The sequence below is a fragment of the Heptranchias perlo genome, unplaced genomic scaffold (assembly GCF_035084215.1).
Source record: "Heptranchias perlo isolate sHepPer1 unplaced genomic scaffold, sHepPer1.hap1 HAP1_SCAFFOLD_182, whole genome shotgun sequence".
NCBI classification, from domain to species: Eukaryota; Metazoa; Chordata; class Chondrichthyes; order Hexanchiformes; family Hexanchidae; genus Heptranchias; species Heptranchias perlo.
In genome coordinates, this window is record NW_027139099.1 from 482,112 (window position 1) to 504,631 (window position 22,520).

Consider the following 22,520-nt stretch of genomic DNA (forward strand, 5'->3'; position numbering starts at 1 on the left):
CCTGCACACATGGTCACCAGGGGTACCTATAGTGTCCATGACTTCCCACATAGTGCAGGAGGAGCATAGAATCATAGAAGTTACAACATGGAAACAGGCCCTTCGGCCCAACATGTCCATGTCGCCCAGTTTATACCACTAAGCTAGTCCCAATTGCCTGCACTTGGCCCATATCCCTCTATACCCATCTTACCCATGTAACTGTCCAAATGCTTTTTAAAAGACAAAATTGTACCCGCCTCTACTACTGCCTCTGGCAGCTCGTTCCAGACACTCACCACCCTTTGAGTGAAAAAATTGCCCCTCTGGACCCTTTTGTATCTCTCCCCTCTCACCTTAAATCTATGCCCCCTCGTTATAGACTCCCCTACCTTTGGGAAAAGATTTTGACTATCTACCTTATCTATGCCCCTCATTATTTTATAGACTTCTATAAGATCACCCCTAAACCTCCTACTCTCCAGGGAAAAAAGTCCCAGTCTGTCTAACCTCTCCCTGTAAGTCAAACCATCAAGTCCCGGTAGCATCCTAGTAAATCTTTTCTGCACTCTTTCTAGTTTAATAATATCCTTTCTATAATAGGGTGACCAGAACTGGACACAGTATTCCAAGTACTTTGATTCTATGATATTATGGAGACCTGTAATTCGGAAACCTATGGAATTAATTAGCAGATCGCAACTGGATATGCATCAATATGAAATCCTTAAATTTTTTTTTTTTTATTCGTTCACGGGATGTGGGCGTCGCTGGCAAGGCCGGCATTTATTGCCCATCCCTAATTGCCCTTGAGAAGGTGGTGGTGAGCCGCTTTCTTGAACCGCTGCAGTCCGTGTGGTGACGGTTCTCCCACAGTGCTGTTAGGAAGGGAGTTCCAGGATTTTGACCCAGCGACAATGAAGGAACGGCGATATATTTCCAAGTCGGGATGGTGTGTGACTTGGAGGGGAACGTGCAGGTGGTGTTGTTCCCATGCGCCTGCTGCCCTTGTCCTTCTAGGTGGTAGAGGTCGCGGGTTTGGGAGGTGCTGTTGAAGAAGCCTTGGCGAGTTGCTGCAGTGCATCCTGTGGATGGTGCGCACTGCAGCCACAGTGCGCCGGTGGTGAAGGGAGTGAATGTTTAGGGTGGTGGATGGGGTGCCAATCAAGCGGGCTGCTTTATCTTGGATGGTGTCGAGCTTCTTGAGTGTTGTTGGAGCTGCACTCATCCAGGCAAGTGGAGAGTATTCCATCACACTCCTGACTTGTGCCTTGTAGATGGTGGAAAGGCTTTGGGGAATCAGGAGGTGAGTCACTCGCCGCAGAATACCCAGCCTCTGACCTGCTCTCGTAGCCACAGTATTTATATGGCTGGTCCAGTTAAGTTTCTGGTCAATGGTGACCCCCAGGATGTTGATGGTGGGGGATTCGGCGATGGTAATGCCGTTGAATGTCAAGGGGAGGTGGTCAGACTCTCTCTTGTTGGAGATGGTCATTGCCTGGCACTTATCTGGCGCGAATGTTACTTGCCACTTATGAGCCCAAGCCTGGATGTTGTCCAGGTCTTGCTGCATGCGGGCTCGGACTGCTTCATTATCTGAGGGGTTGCGAATGGAACTGAACACTGTGCAGTCATCAGCGAACATCCCCATTTCTGACCTTATGATGGAGGGAAGGTCATTGATGAAGCAGCTGAAGATGGTTGGGCCAAGGACACTGCCCTGAGGAACTCCTGCAGCAATGCCCTGGGGCTGAGATACTTGGCCTCCAACAACCACTACCATCTTCCTTTGTGCTAGGTATGACTCCAGCCACAGGAGTTTTCCCCCTGATTCCCATTGACTTCAATTTTACTAGGGCTCCTTGGTGCCACACTCGGTCAAATGCTGCCTTGATGTCAAGGGCAGTCACTCTCACCTCACCTCTGGAATTCAGCTCTTTTGTCCATGTTTGGACCAAGGCTGTAATGAGGTCTGGAGCCGAGTGGTCCTGGCGGAACCCAAACTGAGCATCGGTGAGCAGGTTATTGGTGAGTAAGTGCCGCTTGATAGCACTGTCGACGACACCTTCCATCACTTTGCTGATGATTGAGAGTAGACTGATGGGGCGGTAATTGGCCGGATTGGATTTGTCCTGCTTTTTGTGGACAGGACATACCTGGGCAATTTTCCACATTGTCGGGTGGATGCCAGTGTTGTAGCTGTACTGGAACAGCTTGGCTAGAGGCGCAGCTCGTTCTGGAGCACAAGTCTTCAGCACTACAGCTGGGATGTTGTCGGGGCCCATAGCCTTTGCTGTATCCAGTGCACTCAGCCGTTTCTTGATATCATGTGGAGTGAATTGAATTGGCCGAAGACTGGCTTCCGTGATGGTGGGGATATCGGGAGGAGGCTGAGATGGATTATCCACTCGGCACTTCTGGCTGAAGATGGTTGCAAACGCTTCAGCCTTGTCTTTTGCACTCACGTGCTGGACTCCGCCATCATTGAGAATGGGGATGTTTGCAGAGCCTCCTCCTCCCGTTAGTTGTTTAATTGTCCACCACCATTCACGACTGGATGTGGCAGGACTGCAGAGCTTTGATCTGATCTGTTGGTTGTGGAATCGCTTAGCTCTGTCTATAGCATGTTGCTTCCGCTGTTCAGCATGCATGTAGTCCTGAGTTGTAGCTTCACCAGGTTGGCACCTCATTTTTAGGTACGCCTGGTGCTGCTCCTGGCATGCTCTTCTACACTCCTCATTGAACCAGGGTTGATCCCCTGGCTTGTTGGTAATGGTAGAGTGAGGAATATGCCGGGCCATGAGGTTACAGATTGTGCTGGAATACAATTCTGCTGCTGCTGATGGCCCACAGCGCCTCATGGATGCCCAGTTTTGAGCTGCTGGATCTGTTCTGAATCTATCCCATTTAGCACGGTGGTCGTGCCACACAACACGTTGGATGGTGTCCTCAGTGCGAAGACGGGATTTCATCTCCACGAGGACTGTGCGGTGGTCACTCCTACCAATACTGTCATGGACAGATGCATTTGCGACAGGTAGATTGGTGAGGACGAGGTCAAGTAAGTTTTTCCCTCGTGTTGGTTCGCTCACCACCTGCCGCAGGCCCAGTCTAGCAGCTATGTCCTTCAGGACTCGGCCAGCTCGGTCAGTAGTGGTGCTACCGAGCCACTCTTGGTGATGGACATTGAAGTCCCCCACCCAGAGTACATTTTGTGCCTTTGCTACCCTCAGTGCTTCCTCCAAGTGGTGTTCAACATGGAGGAGGACTGATTCATCAGCTGAGGGAGGACGGTAGGTGGTAATCAGCAGGAGGTTTCCTTGCCCATGTTTGACCTGATGCCATGAGATTTCATGGGGTCCAGAGTCAATGTTGAGGACTCCCAGGGCCACTCCCTCCTGACTGTATATCACTGTACCGCCACCTCTGGTGGGTCTGTCCTGCAGGTAGCGATATTGGAAGGGTTGATCGGTCCGGTCATCAGGCTTTGTTTGAGGGGGTGATGCCCTAAATTGATGAGGGATTGCACATGATGGTGCATTCCACTTGAGGCAAACTAACGTCTGTTGATGTCGAGGGTGAGATGAGCACATGGATTAGCAGCTGGCTGAAGGATAGGGTAGCAGAGGAGAAGTCACAAGGAACGATTTCATAATATAAAAGGGAAGACAAGAAAAGCCTGCCCCGTGCAGTAGGTGGTGCAACCTCGCACACCGTTCACTCATTCCCTAAACACCCTATCTCCTGGGACAGGCGGAGTAAACAGTGGCCAAGTAGAGGAAAGTTCTCACTGACTCTCCAAGGCAATCAGACCAGCAGGGTTCTGTGAGAGTCCTTGCAGTCACAGCGAACTTGCAGCTTCTCTGAGGAACCTGCCAAGTTCCCTTATAAACAATTTTGGTGATTCCATACTCACCACATGTATCATCGTGCCTGTGCTGGCTCTTTGAAAGAGCTGTTCAATTAGTCCCATTCCCCAGTTCTTATCGCATGCTCTGATAACTATCTTAGCAGTTTGTTCCAAAGGACAGTGACTCCCTATGAAAAGAAACACTCCCTGGCATCCATCTGACTCTTGGCCTGCAGGCTTTACAGGCGTGTTCCCTCGTTCTACCATCACTATCCAACTGGACTTTGTCCAATCGCCTCATCATTTTAAAACATTAGTTAAAAGGGTGGCTGTGCTCACTGTAGAAAAGTTACCCTGACCAGTTGGGATGCATCCTAGGTTGCTGAGGGAAGTAAGGGTGGAGATAATGGAGGCTCTGGCCACAATCTTCCAATCCTCCTTTGCATCGGCCTTTACCGAGGAAGAAGATGCTGCCAGAGTAAAGGAAGATATAGCTAAGATACTGGATGGACTTAAAAACTGAGAAAGAAGAGGTACTAGAAAGGCTAGCTGTATGTAACATATCTAAATCACCCGGTCTGGATGGGATGCATCCTAGGTTGGTGAGGGAAGTAAGGGTGGAAATTGCAGAGGTACTGGCCATAATCTTCCAAACATCCTTAGATACGGGGGTGGTGCCAGAGGACTGGAGAATTGCAAATGTTACACCCTTGTTCAAAAAGGTGTAAGGATAAACCCAGCAACTAAAGGACAGTCAGTTTAACCTCAGTGGTGGGGAAACTTGTGGAAACAATAATTGGGACAGAATTAACAGTCACTTGGACGAGGGTGGATTGATTAGGGAAAGCCAGCACGGATTTATGAAAGGCAAATTGTGTTTAACCAACTTGATAAGAGTTTTTTGATGAGGTAACAGAGGGTAGATGAGGGTAATGCAGTTGATGTGGTGTATATGGAGTTTCAAAAAGTGTTTGATAAAGTGTCACATGATAGGCTTGCTATTAAGATTGCGGCCCGTGGAATAAAGGAGACAATAGCAACATGGATACAAAATTGGCTAAGTGACAGGAATCGGAGAGTAGTGGTGAACGGTTGTTTTTCGGACTGGAGGGAGGTGTACAGTGGTGTTCCCCAGTGGTCAGTGCTGGGACCACTGCTTTTCTTGATATATATTAATGACTTGGACTTGGGTGTACAGGGCACAATTTCAAAATTTGCGGATGACACAAAATTTGGAACGGTAGCGATAAACTTCAAGAGGACATTGACACTCTGGTGGCTTGGCCGGACACGTGGCAGATGAAGTTTAACACGGAAAAATGCGAGGTGATGCATTTCGGTAGGAAAAATGAGGAGAGGCAACATAAATTAGAGGGCACAATTCTAAAAGGGGTGGAGAACAGAGAGATCTGGGGGGTATGCGTGCATAAATTGTTGAAGGTGGCAGGTTGAGAAAGTGGTCAAAAAAAACATATGGGATCCTGGGCTTTATAAATAGAGGCATAAAGTACAAAATCAAGGAAGTTATGATGAACCTTTATAAAACACTGGTTCGGCCACAACTGGAGTGTTGTGTCCAGTTCTGGGCACCGCACTTTAGGAAAGTTGTGAAGGCCTTAGCGAGGGTGCAGAAGAGATTTACTAGAATGATTCCAGGGATGAGGGACTTCAGTTGTGTGGATAGACTGGAGAGGCTGAGGTTGTTCTCCTTGGAACAGAGACGGTTGCGAGGAGATTTGATCGAGGTGTTCAAAATCATGAAGGGTCGAGACAGAGTAGATAGAGAGAAACTGTTCCCATTGGCGGAAGGGTCAAGGACCAGAGGACATAGATTTAAGGTGATTGGCTAAAGAACCAAAGGTAACACGAGGAAAAACTTTTTTACACAAGAAGCGGTTAGGATCTGGAATGCACTGCCCGAGGGGGTGGTGGAGGCAGATTCAATCATGGCCTTCAAAAGGGAACTGGATAAGTACTTGAAACAAAAAAATGTGCAGGGCTGTGGGGATAGGGCAGGGGAGTGGGACTAGCTGGAATCTTCATGCATAGAGCCGGCGTGGACTCAATGGGCCGAATGGCCTCCTCCTGTGCTGTAACCTTCTATGATTCTATGGGAGTGGTGCCAGAGGGCTGGAGGATTGCAAATGTTATATCTCTGTTCAAAAAAGGGAAGAGGGATAAACCCGGCAATTACAGGCCAGTCAGCATAGAATTGTAGAAAGGTTACAGCATGGAAGGAGGCCATTCGGCCCATCGAGTCCGTGCTGGCTCTATACAGAGCAATCCAGCTAGTCCTACTCTCTCGCCCTATCCCCGTAGCCCTGCAAATTTTTTCCTTTCAAGTACTTATCCAGTTCCCTTTTGAAGGCCATGATTGAATCTGCCTCCACCACCCCCTCGGGCAGTGCATTCCAGATCCTAACCACTCGCTGTGTGAAAAAAGTTTTTCCTCATGTCACCTTTGGTTCTTTTGCCAATCACCTTAAATCTGTGTCCTCTGGTTCTTCACCCTTCCACCAATGGGAACAGTTTCTCTCTATCTACTCAGTCTAGACCCTTCATGATTTTGAATACTCTATCAAATCTCCTCGCAACCATCTCTGTTCCAAGGAGAACAACCCCAGCTTCTCCAGTCTATCCACATATCTAAAGTCCCTCATCCCAGGAATCATTCTTGTAAATCTCTTCTGCACCCTCTCTAAGACCTTAACGTAGGTAGTAGAGAAACTTTGAGTCAATAATCTGCAACAAAATTAATTGTTATTTGGAAAAACAAGGTCTAATCAGTGACCGCCAGCACAGATTTATTAAAGGCCATGGAGGGAGTACAACGAAGGTTTACCAGACTGATTCCTGGGATGGCAGGACTGACTTATGAGGATTGGGTCGACTAGGCCTATATTCACTTGAGTTTAGAAGAATGAGAGGTGATCTCATCGAAACATATAAAATTCTAACAGGACTAGACAGACTAGATGCAGGGAGGATGTTCCCGATGGCTGGGGAGTCCAGAACCAGGGGTCACAGTCTCAGGATACGGGGAAGGCCATTTGGAACCGAGATGAGGAGAAATTTCTTCACTCAAGAGGGTGGTGAACCTGTGGAATTCTCTACCACAGAAGGCAGTGGAGGCCAAGTCATTAGATGTGTTCATGAAGGAGTTAGATATATTTCTTAATGCTAAAGGGATCAAGGGATATGGGGAAAAAGCAGGAACAGGGTACTGAGTTAGACGATCAGCCATGATCATTTTGAATGGCGGAGCAGGCCCAAAGGGCCGAATGGCCTACTCTTGCTCCTATTTTCTATGTTTCTATAAATAACAGAGAGGGTTGATGACAATAGTGTGGTTGATGTGTATATCAAAAGGCGTTTTATAAAATACCACAAAATAGACTTTAGTAAAATTGAAACTCATGGGATTAAAGGCGCAGAGCTATTTTGAGCGGCCTCCCATCCCAAAATCAATCCCTGCACATCCCAGATAACATATAATACCTGACATCACTGCCTCCCTTAACCCATCTTATTTACGGGAGATAAGAATAGAGACAGGATGTCTCATTACTCAAGAATGCATAAGAAATAGTAGCAGGAGTAGGCCACACGGCCCCTCGAGCTTGCTCTGTCATTCAATATGATCATGGCTGATCTTCAACCTCAACTCCACTTTCCTGCCCGATCCCCATATCCCTCGATTCCCCTAGAGTCCAAAAATCTATTGATCTCAGCTTTGAATATATTCAACGACTCAGCATCCACAGCCCTCTGGGGTAGAGAATTCCAAAAATTCACAACCCTCTGAGTGAAGAAATTCCTCCTCGTTTCAGTCCAAAATGGCTGACCCCTTATCATAGAATCATAGAAAGTTACGGCACAGAAGGAGGCCATTCGGCTCATCGTGTCTGTGCCGGCTGGAAAAGAGCTATCCAGCTTAATCCCACTTTCCAGCATTTGGTCCATAGCCCTGTAGGTTACGGCACTTCAAGTGCTCATCCAAGTACTTTTTAAATGAGTTGAGGGTTTCTGCCTCTACCACCCTTTCAGGCAGTGAATTCCAGACACCCACCACCCTCTGCGTGAAAAAAGTTTCTCCTCAGCTCCCCTCAAATCCTTCTACCGATTACTTTAAATCTATGTCCCCTGGTCACTGACCCCTCCGCTAAGGGAAATAGGTCCTCCACTCTACCAAGGCCCCTCATAATTTTATACACCTCAATTAAATCTCCCCTCAGCCTCCTTTATCCAATCTTTTCTCATAGCTAAAATTCTCCAGCCCTGGCAACTTCCTCGTAAATCTCCTCTGTACTCTCTCTAGTGCAATCACATCTTTCCTGTAATGTGGTGACCAGAACTGTACACAGTACTCAAGCTGTGGCCTAACTAGTGTTTTATACAATTCTAGCATAACCTTCCTGCTCTTATATTCTATGCCTCGGCTAATAAAGGAAAGTATCTCGTATGCCGCCTTAACCACCTTATCGACCTGTCCTGCTACCTTCAGGGATCTGTGGATATGCACTCCAAGGTCCCTCACTTCCTCTACACCTCTCAGTATCCTCCCATTTATTGTGTATTCCCTTGCCTTGTTTGCCCTCTCCGAATGCATTACCTCACACTTCTGGATAGAATTCCATTTGCCACTTTTCTGCCCACCTGACCAGTCCATTGATATCTTCCTGCAGTCTACACCTTCCTTCTCACTATCAACCATGTGGCCTATTTTTGTGTCATCTGCAAACTTCTTAATGATGCCCCCTACATTCAAGCCGAAATCATTAATATATACCATAAAAAGCAAGGGACCGAGTACTGAGCCCTGTGGAACCCCACTGGAAACAGCCTTCCAGTCACAAAAACACCCGTCGACCATTACCCTTTGCTTCCTGCCACTGAGACAATTTTGGATCTAATTTGCCACATTCCCTAGGATCCCACGGGCCTTTACTTTTTTGACCAGTCTGCCATATGGGACCTTGTCAAAAGCCTTGCTAAAATCCATGTAGACCACGTCAAATGCGTTGAACCTCCTTGTTATCTCCTCAAAAAATTCAATGAAGTTAGTCAGTCAGGACCTTCCCGTAACAAATCCATGCTGACTGTCCTTGATTAATCCGTGTCTTTCAAAATGACGATTTATAGCGTCCCTCAGAATTGGTTCCATAATTTGCTGAGGTTAGACTGACTGTCCTGTAATTACTTGATCTATCCTTTCTCCCTTTTTAAACAACGGTACAATGTTAGCAGTCCTCCAATCCTCCGGCATCGCACCTGTAGCCAGGGAGGATTGGAAAATTTGCTTCTTTTAACAGCCTGGGATGCATTTCATCCGGGCCTGGCGATTTATCCACTTTCAATTATGCTAAATCCTTTAATAGTTCCTCTCTCACTGTTTATCCCATCCAATGTTTCACACTCCTCTTTAACTACAATCTCTGCATCGTCCCCCTCTTTTGTGAAGACAGACGCAAAGTATTAGGAACATCGGAACAGGAGTAGGCCATTCAGCCCCGCGTGCCTGCTCTGCCATTTGATAAGATCATGGCTGATCTGTGATCTAGCTCCATATACCCGCCTTTGGCCCATATCCCTTAATACCTTTGGTTGCCAAAAAGCTATCTATCTCACATTTAAATTTAGCAATTGAGCTAGTATCAATTGCTGTTTGCGGAAGAGAGTTCCAAACTTCTACCACCCTTTGTGTAGAAATGTTTTCTAATCTCACTCCTGAAAGGTCTGGCTCTAATTTTTAGACTGTGCCCCCTACTCCGAGAATCCCCAACCAGCGGAAATAGTTTCTCTCTATCCACCCTATCTGTTCCCCTTAATATCTTATAAACTTCGATCAGATCACCCCTGAATCTTCTAAACTCGAGAGAATACAACCCCAATTTGTGTAATCTCTCCTCGTAGCTTAACCCTTGAAGTCCAGGTATCATTCTGGTAAACCTACACTGCACTCCCTCCAAGGCCAATATGTCCTTCCGGAGGTGCGGTGCCCAGAACTGCTCACAGTACTCCAGGTGTGGTCTAACCAGGGTTTTGTATAGCTGCAGCATAACTTCTGCCCCCTTGTACTCTAGTCCTCTAGATATAAAGGCCAGCATTCCATTAGCCTCCTTGATTTTACTTGCCAGTTATCCTGAGACATTTCCACAACATTCACCTGAGGAAGGAGGAAGCCTCCGAAAGCTTGTGAATTTCAAATAAAATTGCTGGACTATAACTTGGTGTTGTAAAATTGTTTACAATTGTCAACCCCAGTCCATCACCGGCATCTCCACATCATGGCTACCAACCTTTGTGTCATCGGCAAACTTAGATATGAGACTTTCTATGCCTTCATCTAAGTCGTTGATAAATATTGTGAATAATTGAGGCCCCAAGACAGATCCCTGCAGGACTCCACTAGTCACATCCTGCCAATGTGAGTACCTACCCATTATCCCTACTCTCTGTCGCCTTTCGCTCAGCCAATTTCCTATCCAAGTCCGTACTTTTCCCTCGATTCCATGGGCTTCTATTCATTAAGAACTGTACCCACATCTTCCATCTCCACACATAGGTTACTTTTTTGGTCTCTAATAGGCCCTACTCTTTCCTTAGTTGTCTTCTTGCTCTTTATGTGGTTATAAAACATTTTTGGGTTTTCCTTGATTTTACTTGCCAGTTATCCTGAGACTATGCTGCCCAGTTCTAGACTCTCCAGCCAGGGGAAACAACCTCAGCATCTACACAAAGTTACGATGCTAACATTTAATAGAAGACTGTGTTCAGCAGAAAAGCCAGTAAAGATGCTTTTCATGCAGGTAGAAACTGTTTCCACTGGCAGGAGGGTCGGTGACCAGAGAACACAAATTTAAGGTAATTGGCAAAAAAGCCAGAGGGGAAATGAGATTTTTTTATTCAGTGAGTTGTTCTGATCTGGAATGCACTGCTTGAAAGAGTGGTGGACGCAGATTTAATAGTAACTTGAAAAGGAGAAATTTGCAGGGCTATGGGTTAAGAGCAGGGGAGTGGGACTAATTGGATAGCTCTTTCAAAGAGCCATCACAGGCACAATTGGCCAAATGGCCACCTCCCGTGCTGTAGTATTCTGTGATGGGAGACTGGGCAGGTAAGCGTTGGAATAATTGAGACTGGAGTTGGCAAAGCCATGGAGGAAAGTTTCAGCAGCAGATAAGCTGGGGTGGAGCAGAGACGGGTGATATTATGGAGGTGCAAGTAGGCAGTCATGGTAATGGAGAGGATACTACAGCGTCAGAAACTCAGCTCAGGGTCAAATAGGACCTGAGCTGAGGTTGCTAACAGCTGGTTCAGCCTGAGACAGTGACCAGGGAAGGGGATGGAATCGGTAGTTAGAGAATGGAGTTGGTGATGGGAGCTGAAAACTCTAGGATGGATGTTCAAAGTATTTCTTTACACCGAGGGTAACCGCTGGATCAGTGGCCGATAATGATGGATGAGACCGTGCCACTGAATTTTGTCAAGAAACATGACATTTGTGGGATCTTGCTGTGTAAATCTGCTTCCTGTGTATGCCTGTCTAAGTGACTACACTTGAAAAGTAACTTGTGATTGCTTTGAGAGGTCTTGAGGATGTGATGTGGCAATACATAAATACATGTTGATTTAATGAACATGTGCAGCGTGTCCAGGAGACATTCGATGGTTCTACTTTAGAAATGTTGGATGAAGGGAATGTGATTAAAAATGAGGTATTTTATGTCTTGAGTTTAATCCAGATTTAAAGAATTAGGGAAACTCAGAACTAAATTGGCAGCAGGCAGCTGTGTCTCAGGCCATCTTTCTGAAATAACTTGTTCTGTGGTGAAGTCGGTCTGTGGAGGTCAAATTCATGTAGCTGGATGTTCTGTCACTTGGATTCATTAGCAACATGTTGAATTTGTCAGCCCATAACCTCGTCCCGTTAATATCAAAGTCTGCATTTTTGGATAGAGTGTGTGTGTTTTGTTAGACAGGTATTCCAATGTCGGGGTTAACTGCTGGAAGCGTACAGTAACTTGTTCTCCAACAAGCGAGGCTCGTGTGGAGGGTAAATGCTGTCAGGGACTGGTTGGGCACAGTGGCCTCTTTCTGCATGGTAACTTGCATGTATTTCTGTTTATTTTGTGATTTTTGGGTTGTCGTTACTGTGATGAGGCGAGGCCATTGTTCTTCACTCAATGTAATCAAACTTGATGAGGGGACGCCATCTTTAAAGAAGTTACTTGAACTTAAGAGTAAAATATCCATAAAAGCAGAACTCGATAGTCGCAGTGTTACGATTACACACGCCAATGGTGATACACGGACAGGTGGGGCGAGCTTGTGTATCACCAGGCGCGCTCGTCCCAAGGGGTTGGGCCAGCCACTGTCACCCCAGGTATATGTCACGTGTTACTGGGTCGGCGCTAGTCTGTGCCTATATTTGTGCTGCGTGGTCATTCTGTTTGTGAATAAGTCTGGTGCACAGTGGTGGGTGTTCAGGAGACATGGAGTTGTGGTGATTGGCCATTCACTTGAGAAAAGATGTTGGAGAAACCCTGAACAGTAACAGGGCAGACCAAGTTTCACAGGTCTGGAGAAAGATTTAGAGTCAGAAACTATGCAGCGAGGAGGCAGTTTGGTGCCAGTGTGTTTCATGAACACTTCATTCTTGTACTCCTGAACACAGGTTCACCAGTTCAGTAACAAGTCAACAGAGATGGCCCTGCGAGTAGCTTCACTTGATTACCTGGGAACAGTAGCAGCACGACTGAGGAAAGATGCAGTATCCTGCAAAATGGACCGGGAGTCAATTGACCGGATACTCAAACAGGTTGGTGGGGGGGAGTACCGTTCAGTCATGGGGTTCGGTGCGGGGGGTAACGTTCAGTCCTGGGTGGGGGGGGAGGGGGAGAGGGAGGGGGCGTTCAGTCCTGGGGGGGGGAGGGGGCGTTCAGTCCTGGGGGGGGGAGGGGGCGTTCAGTCCTGGGGGGGGGAGGGGGCGTTGAGTCCTGGGTAGGGGGGGTGTGGGCGTTGAGTCCTAGGTAGGGGAGGGGGGCGGGGGCGTTGAGTCCTGGGGGGGGAGGGGCGGGGCGTTGAGTCCTGGGGGGGAGGGGGAGGGGGCGTTGAGCCCTGGGGGGGGGGGGCGGGGGCGTTGAGTCCTGGGGGGGGGAGGGGGGTAGGGGCGTTGAGTCCTGGGGGGGGGGGGGGGAGGGGGCGGGGGCGTTGAGTCCTGGGGGGGGGAGGGGGCGGGGGCGTTGGCGTTGAGTCCTGGGGGGGGGGGGAGGGGGAGGGGGCGTTGAGTCCTGGGGGGGGGGGCGGGGGCGTTGAGTCCTGGGGGGGGGGGAGGGGGAGGGGGCGTTGAGTCCTGGGGGGGGGGAGGGGGCGGGGGCGTTGGCGTTGAGTCCTGGGGGGGGGGGAGGGGGCGGGGGCGTTGAGTCCTGGGGGGGGGGAGGGGGCGTTGAGTCCTGGGGGGGGGGAGGGGGAGGGGGCGTTGAGTCCTGGGGGGGGGGGCGGGGGCGTTGAGTCCTGGGGGGGGGAGGGGGGTAGGGGCGTTGAGTCCTGGGGGGGGGAGGGGGCGGGGGCGTTGAGTCCTGGGGGGGGGAGGGGGCGGGGGCGTTGGCGTTGAGTCCTGGGGGGGGGGGGAGGGGGAGGGGGCGTTGAGTCCTGGGGGGGGGGGCGGGGGCGTTGAGTCCTGGGGGGGGGGGAGGGGGAGGGGGCGTTGAGTCCTGGGGGGGGGAGGGGGCGGGGGCGTTGGCGTTGAGTCCTGGGGGGGGGGGAGGGGGCGGGGGCGTTGAGTCCTGGGGGGGGGGAGGGGGCGTTGAGTCCTGGGGGGGGGGAGGGGGAGGGGGCGTTGAGTCCTGGGGGGGGGGGCGGGGGCGTTGAGTCCTGGGGGGGGGGAGGGGGAGGGGGCGTTGAGTCCTGGGGGGGGGGGAGGGGGAGGGGGCGTTGAGTCCTGGGGGGGGGGGAGGGGGAGGGGGCGTTGAGTCCTGGGGGGGGGAGGGGGGAGGGGGCGTTGAGTCCTGGGGGGAGGAGGGGGGAGGGGGCGTTGAGTCCTGGGGGGAGGAGGGGGGAGGGGGCGTTGAGTCCTGGGGGGAGGAGGGGGGAGGGGGCGTTGAGTCCTGGGGGGGGGGGCGGGGGCGTTGAGTCCTGGGGGGGGGGAGGGGGAGGGGGCGTTGAGTCCTGGGGGGGGGGGGAGGGGGAGGGGGCGTTGAGTCCTGGGGGGGGGAGGGGGAGGGGGCGTTGAGTCCTGGGGGGGGGGGAGGGGGAGGGGGCGTTGAGTCCTGGGGGGGGGGGAGGGGGAGGGGGCGTTGAGTCCTGGGGGGAGGAGGGGGGAGGGGGCGTTGAGTCCTGGAGGGGGGAGGGGGCGTTGAGTCCTGGGGGGAGGGAGGGGGAGGGGGCGTTGAGTCCTGGGGGGGGGAGGGGGGAGGGGGCGTTGAGTCCTGGGGGGGGGAGGGGGAGGGGGCGTTGAGTCCTGGGGGGGGGGGAGGGGGCGGGGGCGTTGAGTCCTGGGGGGGGGGAGGGTGCGGGGGCGTTGAGTCCTGGGGGGGGGGAGGGTGCGGGGGCGTTGAGTCCTGGGGGAGGGTGCGGGGGCGTTGAGTCCTGGGGGGGGAGGGGGGAGGGGGCGTTGAGTCCTGGGGGGGGGGGAGGGGGCGGGGGCGTTGAGTCATGGGGGGGGGAGGGGGAGGGGGCGTTGAGTCATGGGGGGGGGAGGGGGAGGGGGCGTTGAGTCCTGGGGGGGGGAGGGGGGAGGGGGCGTTGAGTCCTGGGGGGGGGGAGGGGGCGTTGAGTCCTGGGGGGGGGGAGGGGGCGTTGAGTCCTGGGGGGGGGGAGGGGGCGTTGAGTCCTGGGGGGGGGGAGGGGGCGTTCAGTCCTGGGGGGAGGGAGGGGGGAGGGGGCGTTGAGTCCTGGGGGGGGGAGGGGGCGTTGAGTCCTGGGGGGGGGAGGGGGAGGGGGCGTTGAGTCCTGGGGGGGGGGGGAGGGGGGAGGGGGCGTTGAGTCCTGGGGGGAGGGAGGGGGGAGGGGGCGTTGAGTCCTGGGGGGGGGAGGGGGCGTTGAGTCCTGGGGGGGGGGAGGGGGAGGGGGCGTTGAGTCCTGGGGGGGGGAGGGGGCGTTGAGTCCTGGGGGGAGGAGGGGGGAGGGGGCGTTGAGTCCTGGGGGGGGGAGGGGGGAGGGGGCGTTGAGTCCTGGGGGGAGGGAGGGGGGAGGGGGCGTTGAGTCCTGGGGGGGGGAGGGGGGAGGGGGCGTTGAGTCCTGAGGGGGGAGGGGGCGTTGAGTCCTGGGGGGGGGAGGGGGGAGGGGGCGTTGAGTCCTGGGGGGGGGAGGGGGCGTTGAGTCCTGGGGGGGGGAGGGGGCGTTGAGTCCTGGGGGAGGGAGGGGGGAGGGGGCGTTGAGTCCTGGGGGGGGGGGGAGGGGGGAGGGGGCGTTGAGTCCTGGGGGGAGGGAGGGGGGAGGGGGCGTTGAGTCCTGGGGGGGGGAGGGGGCGTTGAGTCCTGGGGGGGGGGAGGGGGAGGGGGCGTTGAGTCCTGGGGGGGGGAGGGGGCGTTCAGTCCTGGGGGGGGGGAGGGGGAGGGGGCGTTGAGTCCTGGGGGGAGGGAGGGGGGAGGGGGCGTTGAGTCCTGGGGGGGGGAGGGGGCGTTGAGTCCTGGGGGGGGAGGGGGCGTTGAGTCCTGGGGGGGGGAGGGGGCGTTCAGTCCTGGGGGGGGGAGGGGGCGTTGAGTCCTGGGGGGGAGGGGGCGTTGAGTCCTGGGGGGGGGAGGGGGCGTTCAGTCCTGGGGGGGGGGGCGTTCAGTCCTGGGGGGGGGGCGTTCAGTCCTGGGGAGGGGGCGGGGGCGTTCAGTCCTGGGGGGGGGAGGGGGAGGTGGCGTTGAGTCCTGGGGGGAGGGAGGGGGGAGGGGGCGTTGAGTCCTGGGGGAGGGAGGGGGGAGGGGGCGTTGAGTCCTGGGGGAGGGAGGGGGGAGGGGGCGTTGAGTCCTGGGGGGAGGAGGGGGGAGGGGGCGTTGAGTCCTGGGGGAGGGAGGGGGGAGGGGGCGTTGAGTCCTGGGGGGGGGAGGGGGGAGGGGGCGTTGAGTCCTGGGGGGAGGGAGGGGGGAGGGGGCGTTGAGTCCTGGGGGGAGGGAGGGGGGAGGGGGCGTTGAGTCCTGGGGGGGGGAGGGGGGAGGGGGCGTTGAGTCCTGGGGGGAGGGAGGGGGGAGGGGGCGTTGAGTCCTGGGGGGGGGAGGGGGGAGGGGGCGTTGAGTCCTGGGGGGAGGGAGGGGGGAGGGGGCGTTGAGTCCTGGGGGGGGGAGGGGGGAGGGGGCGTTGAGTCCTGGGGGGGGGAGGGGGGAGGGGGCGTTGAGTCCTGGGGGGAGGGAGGGGGAGGGGGCGTTGAGTCCTGGGGGGGGGAGGGGGCGTTGAGTCCTGGGGGGAGGGAGGGGGAGGGGGCGTTGAGTCCTGGGGGGGGAGGGGGCGTTCAGTCCTGGGGGGGGGGAGGGGGCGTTGAGTCCTGGGGGGGGGGGAGGGGGGAGGCGGCGTTGAGTCCTGGGGGGGGGAGGGGGCGTTGAGTCCTGGGGGGGGAGGGGGCGTTGAGTCCTGGGGGGGGAGGGGGCGTTCAGTCCTGGGGGGGGGGGCGTTCAGTCCTGGGGGGGGGGCGTTCAGTCCTGGGGAGGGGGCGGGGGCGTTCAGTCCTGGGGGGGGGAGGGGGAGGTGGCGTTGAGTCCTGGGGGGAGGGAGGGGGGAGGGGGCGTTGAGTCCTGGGGGGGGGAGGGGGGAGGGGGCGTTGAGTCCTGGGGGGAGGGAGGGGGGAGGGGGCGTTGAGTCCTGGGGGGGGGAGGGGGGAGGGGGCGTTGAGTCCTGGGGGAGGGAGGGGGCGTTGAGTCCTGGGGGGGGGAGGGGGGAGGGGGCGTTGAGTCCTGGGGGGAGGGAGGGGGGAGGGGGCGTTGAGTCCTGGGGGGGGGAGGGGGGAGGGGGCGTTGAGTCCTGGGGGAGGGAGGGGGGAGGGGGCGTTGAGTCCTGGGGGAGGGAGGGGGCGTTGAGTCCTGGGGGGGGGAGGGGGGAGGGGGCGTTGAGTCCTGGGGGGAGGGAGGGGGGAGGGGGCGTTGAGTCCTGGGGGGGGGAGGGGGGAGGGGGCGTTGAGTCCTGGGGGAGGGAGGGGGGAGGGGGCGTTGAGTCCTGGGGGAGGGAGGGGGAGGGGGCGTTGAGTCCTGGGGGGAGGGAGGGGGGAGGGGGCGTTGAGTCCTGGGGGGGGGGGAGGGGGGAGGGGGCGTTGAGTCCTGGGGGGGGGAGGGGGGAGGGGGCGTTGAGTCCTGGGGGGGGGAGGGGGGAGGGGGCGTTGAGTCCTGGGGGGAGGGAGGGGGGAGGGGGCGTTGAGTCCTGGGGGGGGGGAGGGGGCGTTGAGTCCTGGGGGGAGGGAGGGGGCGTTGAGTCCTGGGGGGGGGAGGGGGCGTTGAGTCCTGGGGGGGGGGAGGGGGCGTTCAGTCCTGGGGGGGGGGAGGGGGCGTTGAGTCCTGGGGTGGGGGAGGGGGCGTTGAGTCCTGGGGGGGGGGGAGGGGGGAGGGGGCGTTGAGTCCTGGGGGGGGGGGGAGGGGGGAGGGGGCGTTGAGTCCTGGGGGGGGGAGGGGGCGTTGAGTCCTGGGGGGAGGAGGGGGGAGGGGGCGTTGAGTCCTGGGGGGGGGGGGAGGGGGGAGGGGGCGTTGAGTCCTGGGGGGGGGAGGGGGGAGGGGGCGTTGAGTCCTGGGAGGGGGGAGGGGGCGTTGAGTCCTGGGGGGGGGAGGGGGCGTTGAGTCCTGGGGGGAGGAGGGGGGAGGGGGCGTTGAGTCCTGGGGGGGGGAGGGGGGAGGGGGCGTTGAGTCCTGAGGGGGGAGGGGGCGTTGAGTCCTGGGGGGGGGAGGGGGGAGGGGGCGTTGAGTCCTGGGGGGGGGAGGGGGCGTTGAGTCCTGGGGGAGGGAGGGGGGAGGGGGCGTTGAGTCCTGGGGGGGGGAGGGGGGAGGGGGCGTTGAGTCCTGGGGGGAGGGAGGGGGGAGGGGGCGTTGAGTCCTGGGGGGGGGAGGGGGGAGGGGGCGTTGAGTCCTGGGGGGAGGGAGGGGGCGTTGAGTCCTGGGGGGGGGAGGGGGCGTTGAGTCCTGGGGGGGGGAGGGGGCGTTGAGTCCTGGGGGGGGGGAGGGGGCGTTGAGTCCTGTGGGGGGGAGGGGGCGTTCAGTCCTGGGGGGGGGGAGGGGGCGTTCAGTCCTGGGGGGGGGGGAGGGGGCGTTGAGTCCTGGGGGGGGGGAGGGGGGAGGGGGCGTTGAGTCCTGGAGGGGGGAGGGGGCGTTGAGTCCTGGGGGGGGGAGGGGGAGGGGGCGTTGAGTCCTGGGGAGGGGGGGAGGGGGCGTTGAGTCCTGGGGGGGGGAGGGGGGAGGGGGCGTTGAGTCCTGGGGGGGGGAGGGGCGTTGAGTCCTGGGGGGAGGAGGGGGGAGGGGGCGTTGAGTCCTGGGGGGGGGAGGGGGGAGGGGGCGTTGAGTCCTGAGGGGGGAGGGGGCGTTGAGTCCTGGGGGGGGGAGGGGGGAGGGGGCGTTGAGTCCTGGGGGGGGGAGGGGGCGTTGAGTCCTGGGGGAGGGAGGGGGGAGGGGGCGTTGAGTCCTGGGGGGGGGAGGGGGCGTTGAGTCCTGGGGGGAGGGAGGGGGGAGGGGGCGTTGAGTCCTGGGGGGGGGAGGGGGGAGGGGGCGTTGAGTCCTGGGGGGGGGAGGGGGCGTTGAGTCCTGGGGGGAGGGAGGGGGGAGGGGGCGTTGAGTCCTGGGGGGGGGAGGGGGGAGGGGGCGTTGAGTCCTGGGGGGGGGAGGGGGGAGGGGGCGTTGAGTCCTGGGGGGAGGGAGGGGGGAGGGGGCGTTGAGTCCTGGGGGGGGGAGGGGGCGTTGAGTCCTGGGGGGGGGAGGGGGCGTTGAGTCCTGGGGGGGGGAGGGGGCGTTGAGTCCTGTGGGGGGGAGGGGGCGTTCAGTCCTGGGGGGGGGGAGGGGGCGTTCAGTCCTGGGGGGGGGGAGGGGGCGTTGAGTCCTGGGGGGGGGAGGGGGGAGGGGGCGTTGAGTCCTGGAGGGGGGAGGGGGCGTTGAGTCCTGGGGGGGGGAGGGGGCGTTGAGTCCTGGGGAGGGGGGAGGGGGCGTTGAGTCCTGGGGGGGGGAGGGGGGAGGTGGCGTTGAGTCCTGGGGGGGGGGAGGGGGGAGGGGGCGTTGAGTCCTGGGGGGGGGAGGGGGGAGGGGGCGTTGAGTCCTGGGGGGGGAGGGGGCGTTCAGTCCTGGGGGGGGGAGGGGGCGGGGGCGTTGAGTCCTGGGGGGGGGGGGCGGGGGCGTTGAGTCCTGGGGGGGGGGAGGGGGAGGGGGCGTTGAGTCCTGGGGGGGGGGAGGGGGAGGGGGCGTTGAGTCCTGGGGGGGGGGGGAGGGGGCGGGGGCGTTGAGTCCTGGGGGGGGGAGGGGGAGGGGGCGTTGAGTCCTGGGGGGGGGGGGAGGGTGCGGGGGCGTTGAGTCCTGGGGGAGGGGGCGGGGGCGTTGAGTCCTGGGGGAGGGGGCGGGGGCGTTGAGTCCTGGGGGAGGGGGCGGGGGCGTTGAGTCCTGGGGGGGGCAGGGGGGAGGGGGCGTTGAGTCCTGGGGGGAGGGAGGGGGGAGGGGGCGTTCAGTCCTGGGGGGGGGAGGGGGCGTTCAGTCCTGGGGGGGGGGGGAGGGGGCGTTCAGTCCTGGGGGGGGGGCGGGGGCGTTCAGTCCTGGGGGGTGGGGGCGGGGGCCAGGCATACGGTAGCATAGTGGTTATGTTACTGGACTAGTAATCCAGTAATCCAGAGTCATGAGTTCAAATCCCACCACGGCAGCTGGGGAATTTAAATTCAATTAATTAAATAAAATCTGGAATTAAAATACTGGTATCAGTAATGATGGTCATGAAACTACCGGATTGTCGTAAAAACCCATCTGGTTCACTAATGTCCTTTAGGGAAGGAAACCTGCCGCCCTTACCCGGTCTGGCCTGTATGTGACTCCAGACCCACAGCAATGTGGTTGATTCTTAATTGCCCTCTGAAATGGCCCAGCAAGACACTCAGTTGTAAAATCTCGCTTAAAAAAAAGCCACTAAGAATAAAACCGGACGGACCACTGGGCCCCGGACATGACAAAGGCAAACCAAGCCCAGTCAACCCTGCAAAGTCCTCCTTACTAACATCTGGGGACTTGTGCCGAAATTGGGAGAGCTGTTCCACAGACTAGTCAAGCAACAGCCTGACATAACCATATTCACAGAATCATACCTTTCAGCCAATGTCCCAGACTCTTCCATCACCATCCCTGGGTATGTCCTGTCCCACTGGCAGGACAGACCCACCAGAGGTGGTGGTACAGTGACAGACCCACCAGAGGTGGTGGTACAGTGACAGACAGTCAGGAGGGAGTGGCCCTGGGAGTCCTCAACATTGATTCCGGATCCCATGAAATCTCATGGCATCAGGTCAAACATGGGCAAGGAAACCTCCTGCTGATTACCATCTACCGTCCTCCCTCAGCTGATGAATCAGTCCTCCCTCAGTCCCGTCTTCACACTGAGGACACCATCCAACGTGTTGTGTGGCACTATCACCGTGCTAAATGGGATAGATCAGAACAGATCTAGCAGCTCAAAACTGGGCATCCATGAGGCGCTGTGGGCCATCAGCAGCAGCAGCAGAATTGTATTCCAGCACAATCTGTAATCTCATGGCCCGGCATATTCCTCACTCTACCATTACCAACAAGCCAGGGGATCAACCCTGGTTCAATGAGGAGTGTAGAAGAGTATGCCAGGAGCAGCACCAGGCGTACCTAAAAATGAGATGCCAACCTGGTGAAGCTACAACACAGGACTACATGCATGTTAAACAGCGGAAGCAACATGCTATAGACAGAGCTAAGCAATTCCACAACCAACGAATCAGATCAAAGCTCTGCAGTCCTGCCACATACAGTCGTGAATGGTGGTGGACAATTAAACAACTAACGGGAGGAGGAGGCTCTGTAAACATCCCCATCCTCAATGATGGCGGAGTCCAGCACGTGAGTGCAAAAGACAAGGCTGAAGCGTTTGCAACCATCTTCAGCCAGAAGTGCCGAGTGGATGATCCATCTCGGCCTCCTCCCGATATCCCCACCATCACGGAAGCCAGTCTTCAGCCAATTCGATTCACTCTATGTGATATCAAGAAACGGCTGAGTGCACTGGATACAGCAAAGGCTATGGGCCCCGACAACATCCCGGCTGTAGTGCTGAAGACCTGTGCTCCAGAACTAGCTGCGCCTCTAGCCAAGCTGTTCCAGTACAGCTACAACACTGGCATCTACCCGACAATGTGGAAAATTGCCCAGGTATGTCCCATCCACAAAAAGCAGGACAAATTCAATCCGGCCAATTACCACCCCATCAGTCTACTCTCAATCATCAGCAAAGTGATGGAAGGTGTCGTCGACAGTGCTATCAAGCGGCACTTACTCACCAATAACCTGCTCACTGATGCTCAGTTTGGGTTCCGCCAGGACCACTCGACTCCACACCTCATTACAGCCTTGGTCCAAACATGGACAAAAGAGCTGAATTCCAGAGGTGAGTTGAGAGTGACTGCCCTAGTAAAATTGAAATCAATGGGAATCAGGGGGAAAACTCTCCAGTGGCTGGAGTCATACCTAGCATAAAAGGAAGATGGTAGTGGTTATTGGAGGCCAATCATCTCAGCTCCAGGACATTGCTGCAGGAGTTCCTCAGGGCAGTGTCCTCAGCCCAACCATCTTCAGCTGCTTCATCAATGACCTTCCCTCCATCATAAGGTCAGAAATGGGGATGTTCGCTGATGATTGCACAGTGTTCAGATCCATTCGTCAAATAATGAAGCAGTCCGAGCCTGCATGCAGCAAGACCTGGACAACATCCAGGCTTGGGCTGATAAGTGGCAAGTAACATTCGTGCCAGGCAATGACCATCTCCAACAAGAGAGAGTCTAACCACTTCCCCATGACATTTAACGGCATTACCATCGCCGAATCCCCCTCCATCAACATCCTGGAGGTCACCATTGACCAGAAACTTAACTGGACCAGCCATATAAATACTGTGGCTACAAGAGCAGGTCAGAGGCTGGGTATTCTGCGGCGAGTGACTCACCTCCTGACTCCCCAAAGTCTTTCCACCATCTACAAGGCACAAGTCAGGAGTGTGATGGAATACTCTCCACTTGCTTGGATGAGTGCAGCTCCAACAACACTCAAGAAGCTTGACACCATCCAGGACAAAGCAGCCCGCTTGATTGGCACCCCATCCACCACCCTAAACATTCACTCCCTTCACCACCGGCACACAGTGGCTGCAGTGTGTACCATCCACAGGATGCACTGCAGCAACTCGCCAAGGCTTCTTCGACAGCACCTCCCAAACCCGCGATCTCTACCACTTAGAAGGATAAGAGCAGAAGGTACATGGGAACAACACCACCTGCACGTTCCCCTCCAAGTCTCACGCCATCCTGACTTGGAAATATATCGCCGTCCCTTCATAGTCACTGGGTCAAAATCCTGGAACTCCCTTCCTAACAGCACTGTGGGAGAACCTTCACCACATGGACTGCAGCGGTTCAAGAAGGCGGCTCACCACCACCTTCTCCAGGCCAATTAGGGATGGGCAATAAATGCCGACCTAGCCAGCGACGCCCACATCCCATGAACGAATTTTTTTACAAGGCAGGTTT

The 22,520-nt window shown here is 56.5% G+C and overlaps 1 protein-coding gene across 1 annotated transcript in view; it reads left to right on the forward strand.

Moving 5' to 3' along the window:
* nipblb (NIPBL cohesin loading factor b) overlaps positions 1–22,520 on the forward strand; it is a 690,432-nt gene that overhangs the window by 441,723 nt on the left and 226,189 nt on the right. The window contains exon 27 of the mRNA XM_067977852.1: positions 12,507–12,650. Coding sequence (XP_067833953.1) covers positions 12,507–12,650 — 144 coding nt within the window. The remainder of the gene's footprint in view (positions 1–12,506; positions 12,651–22,520) is intronic.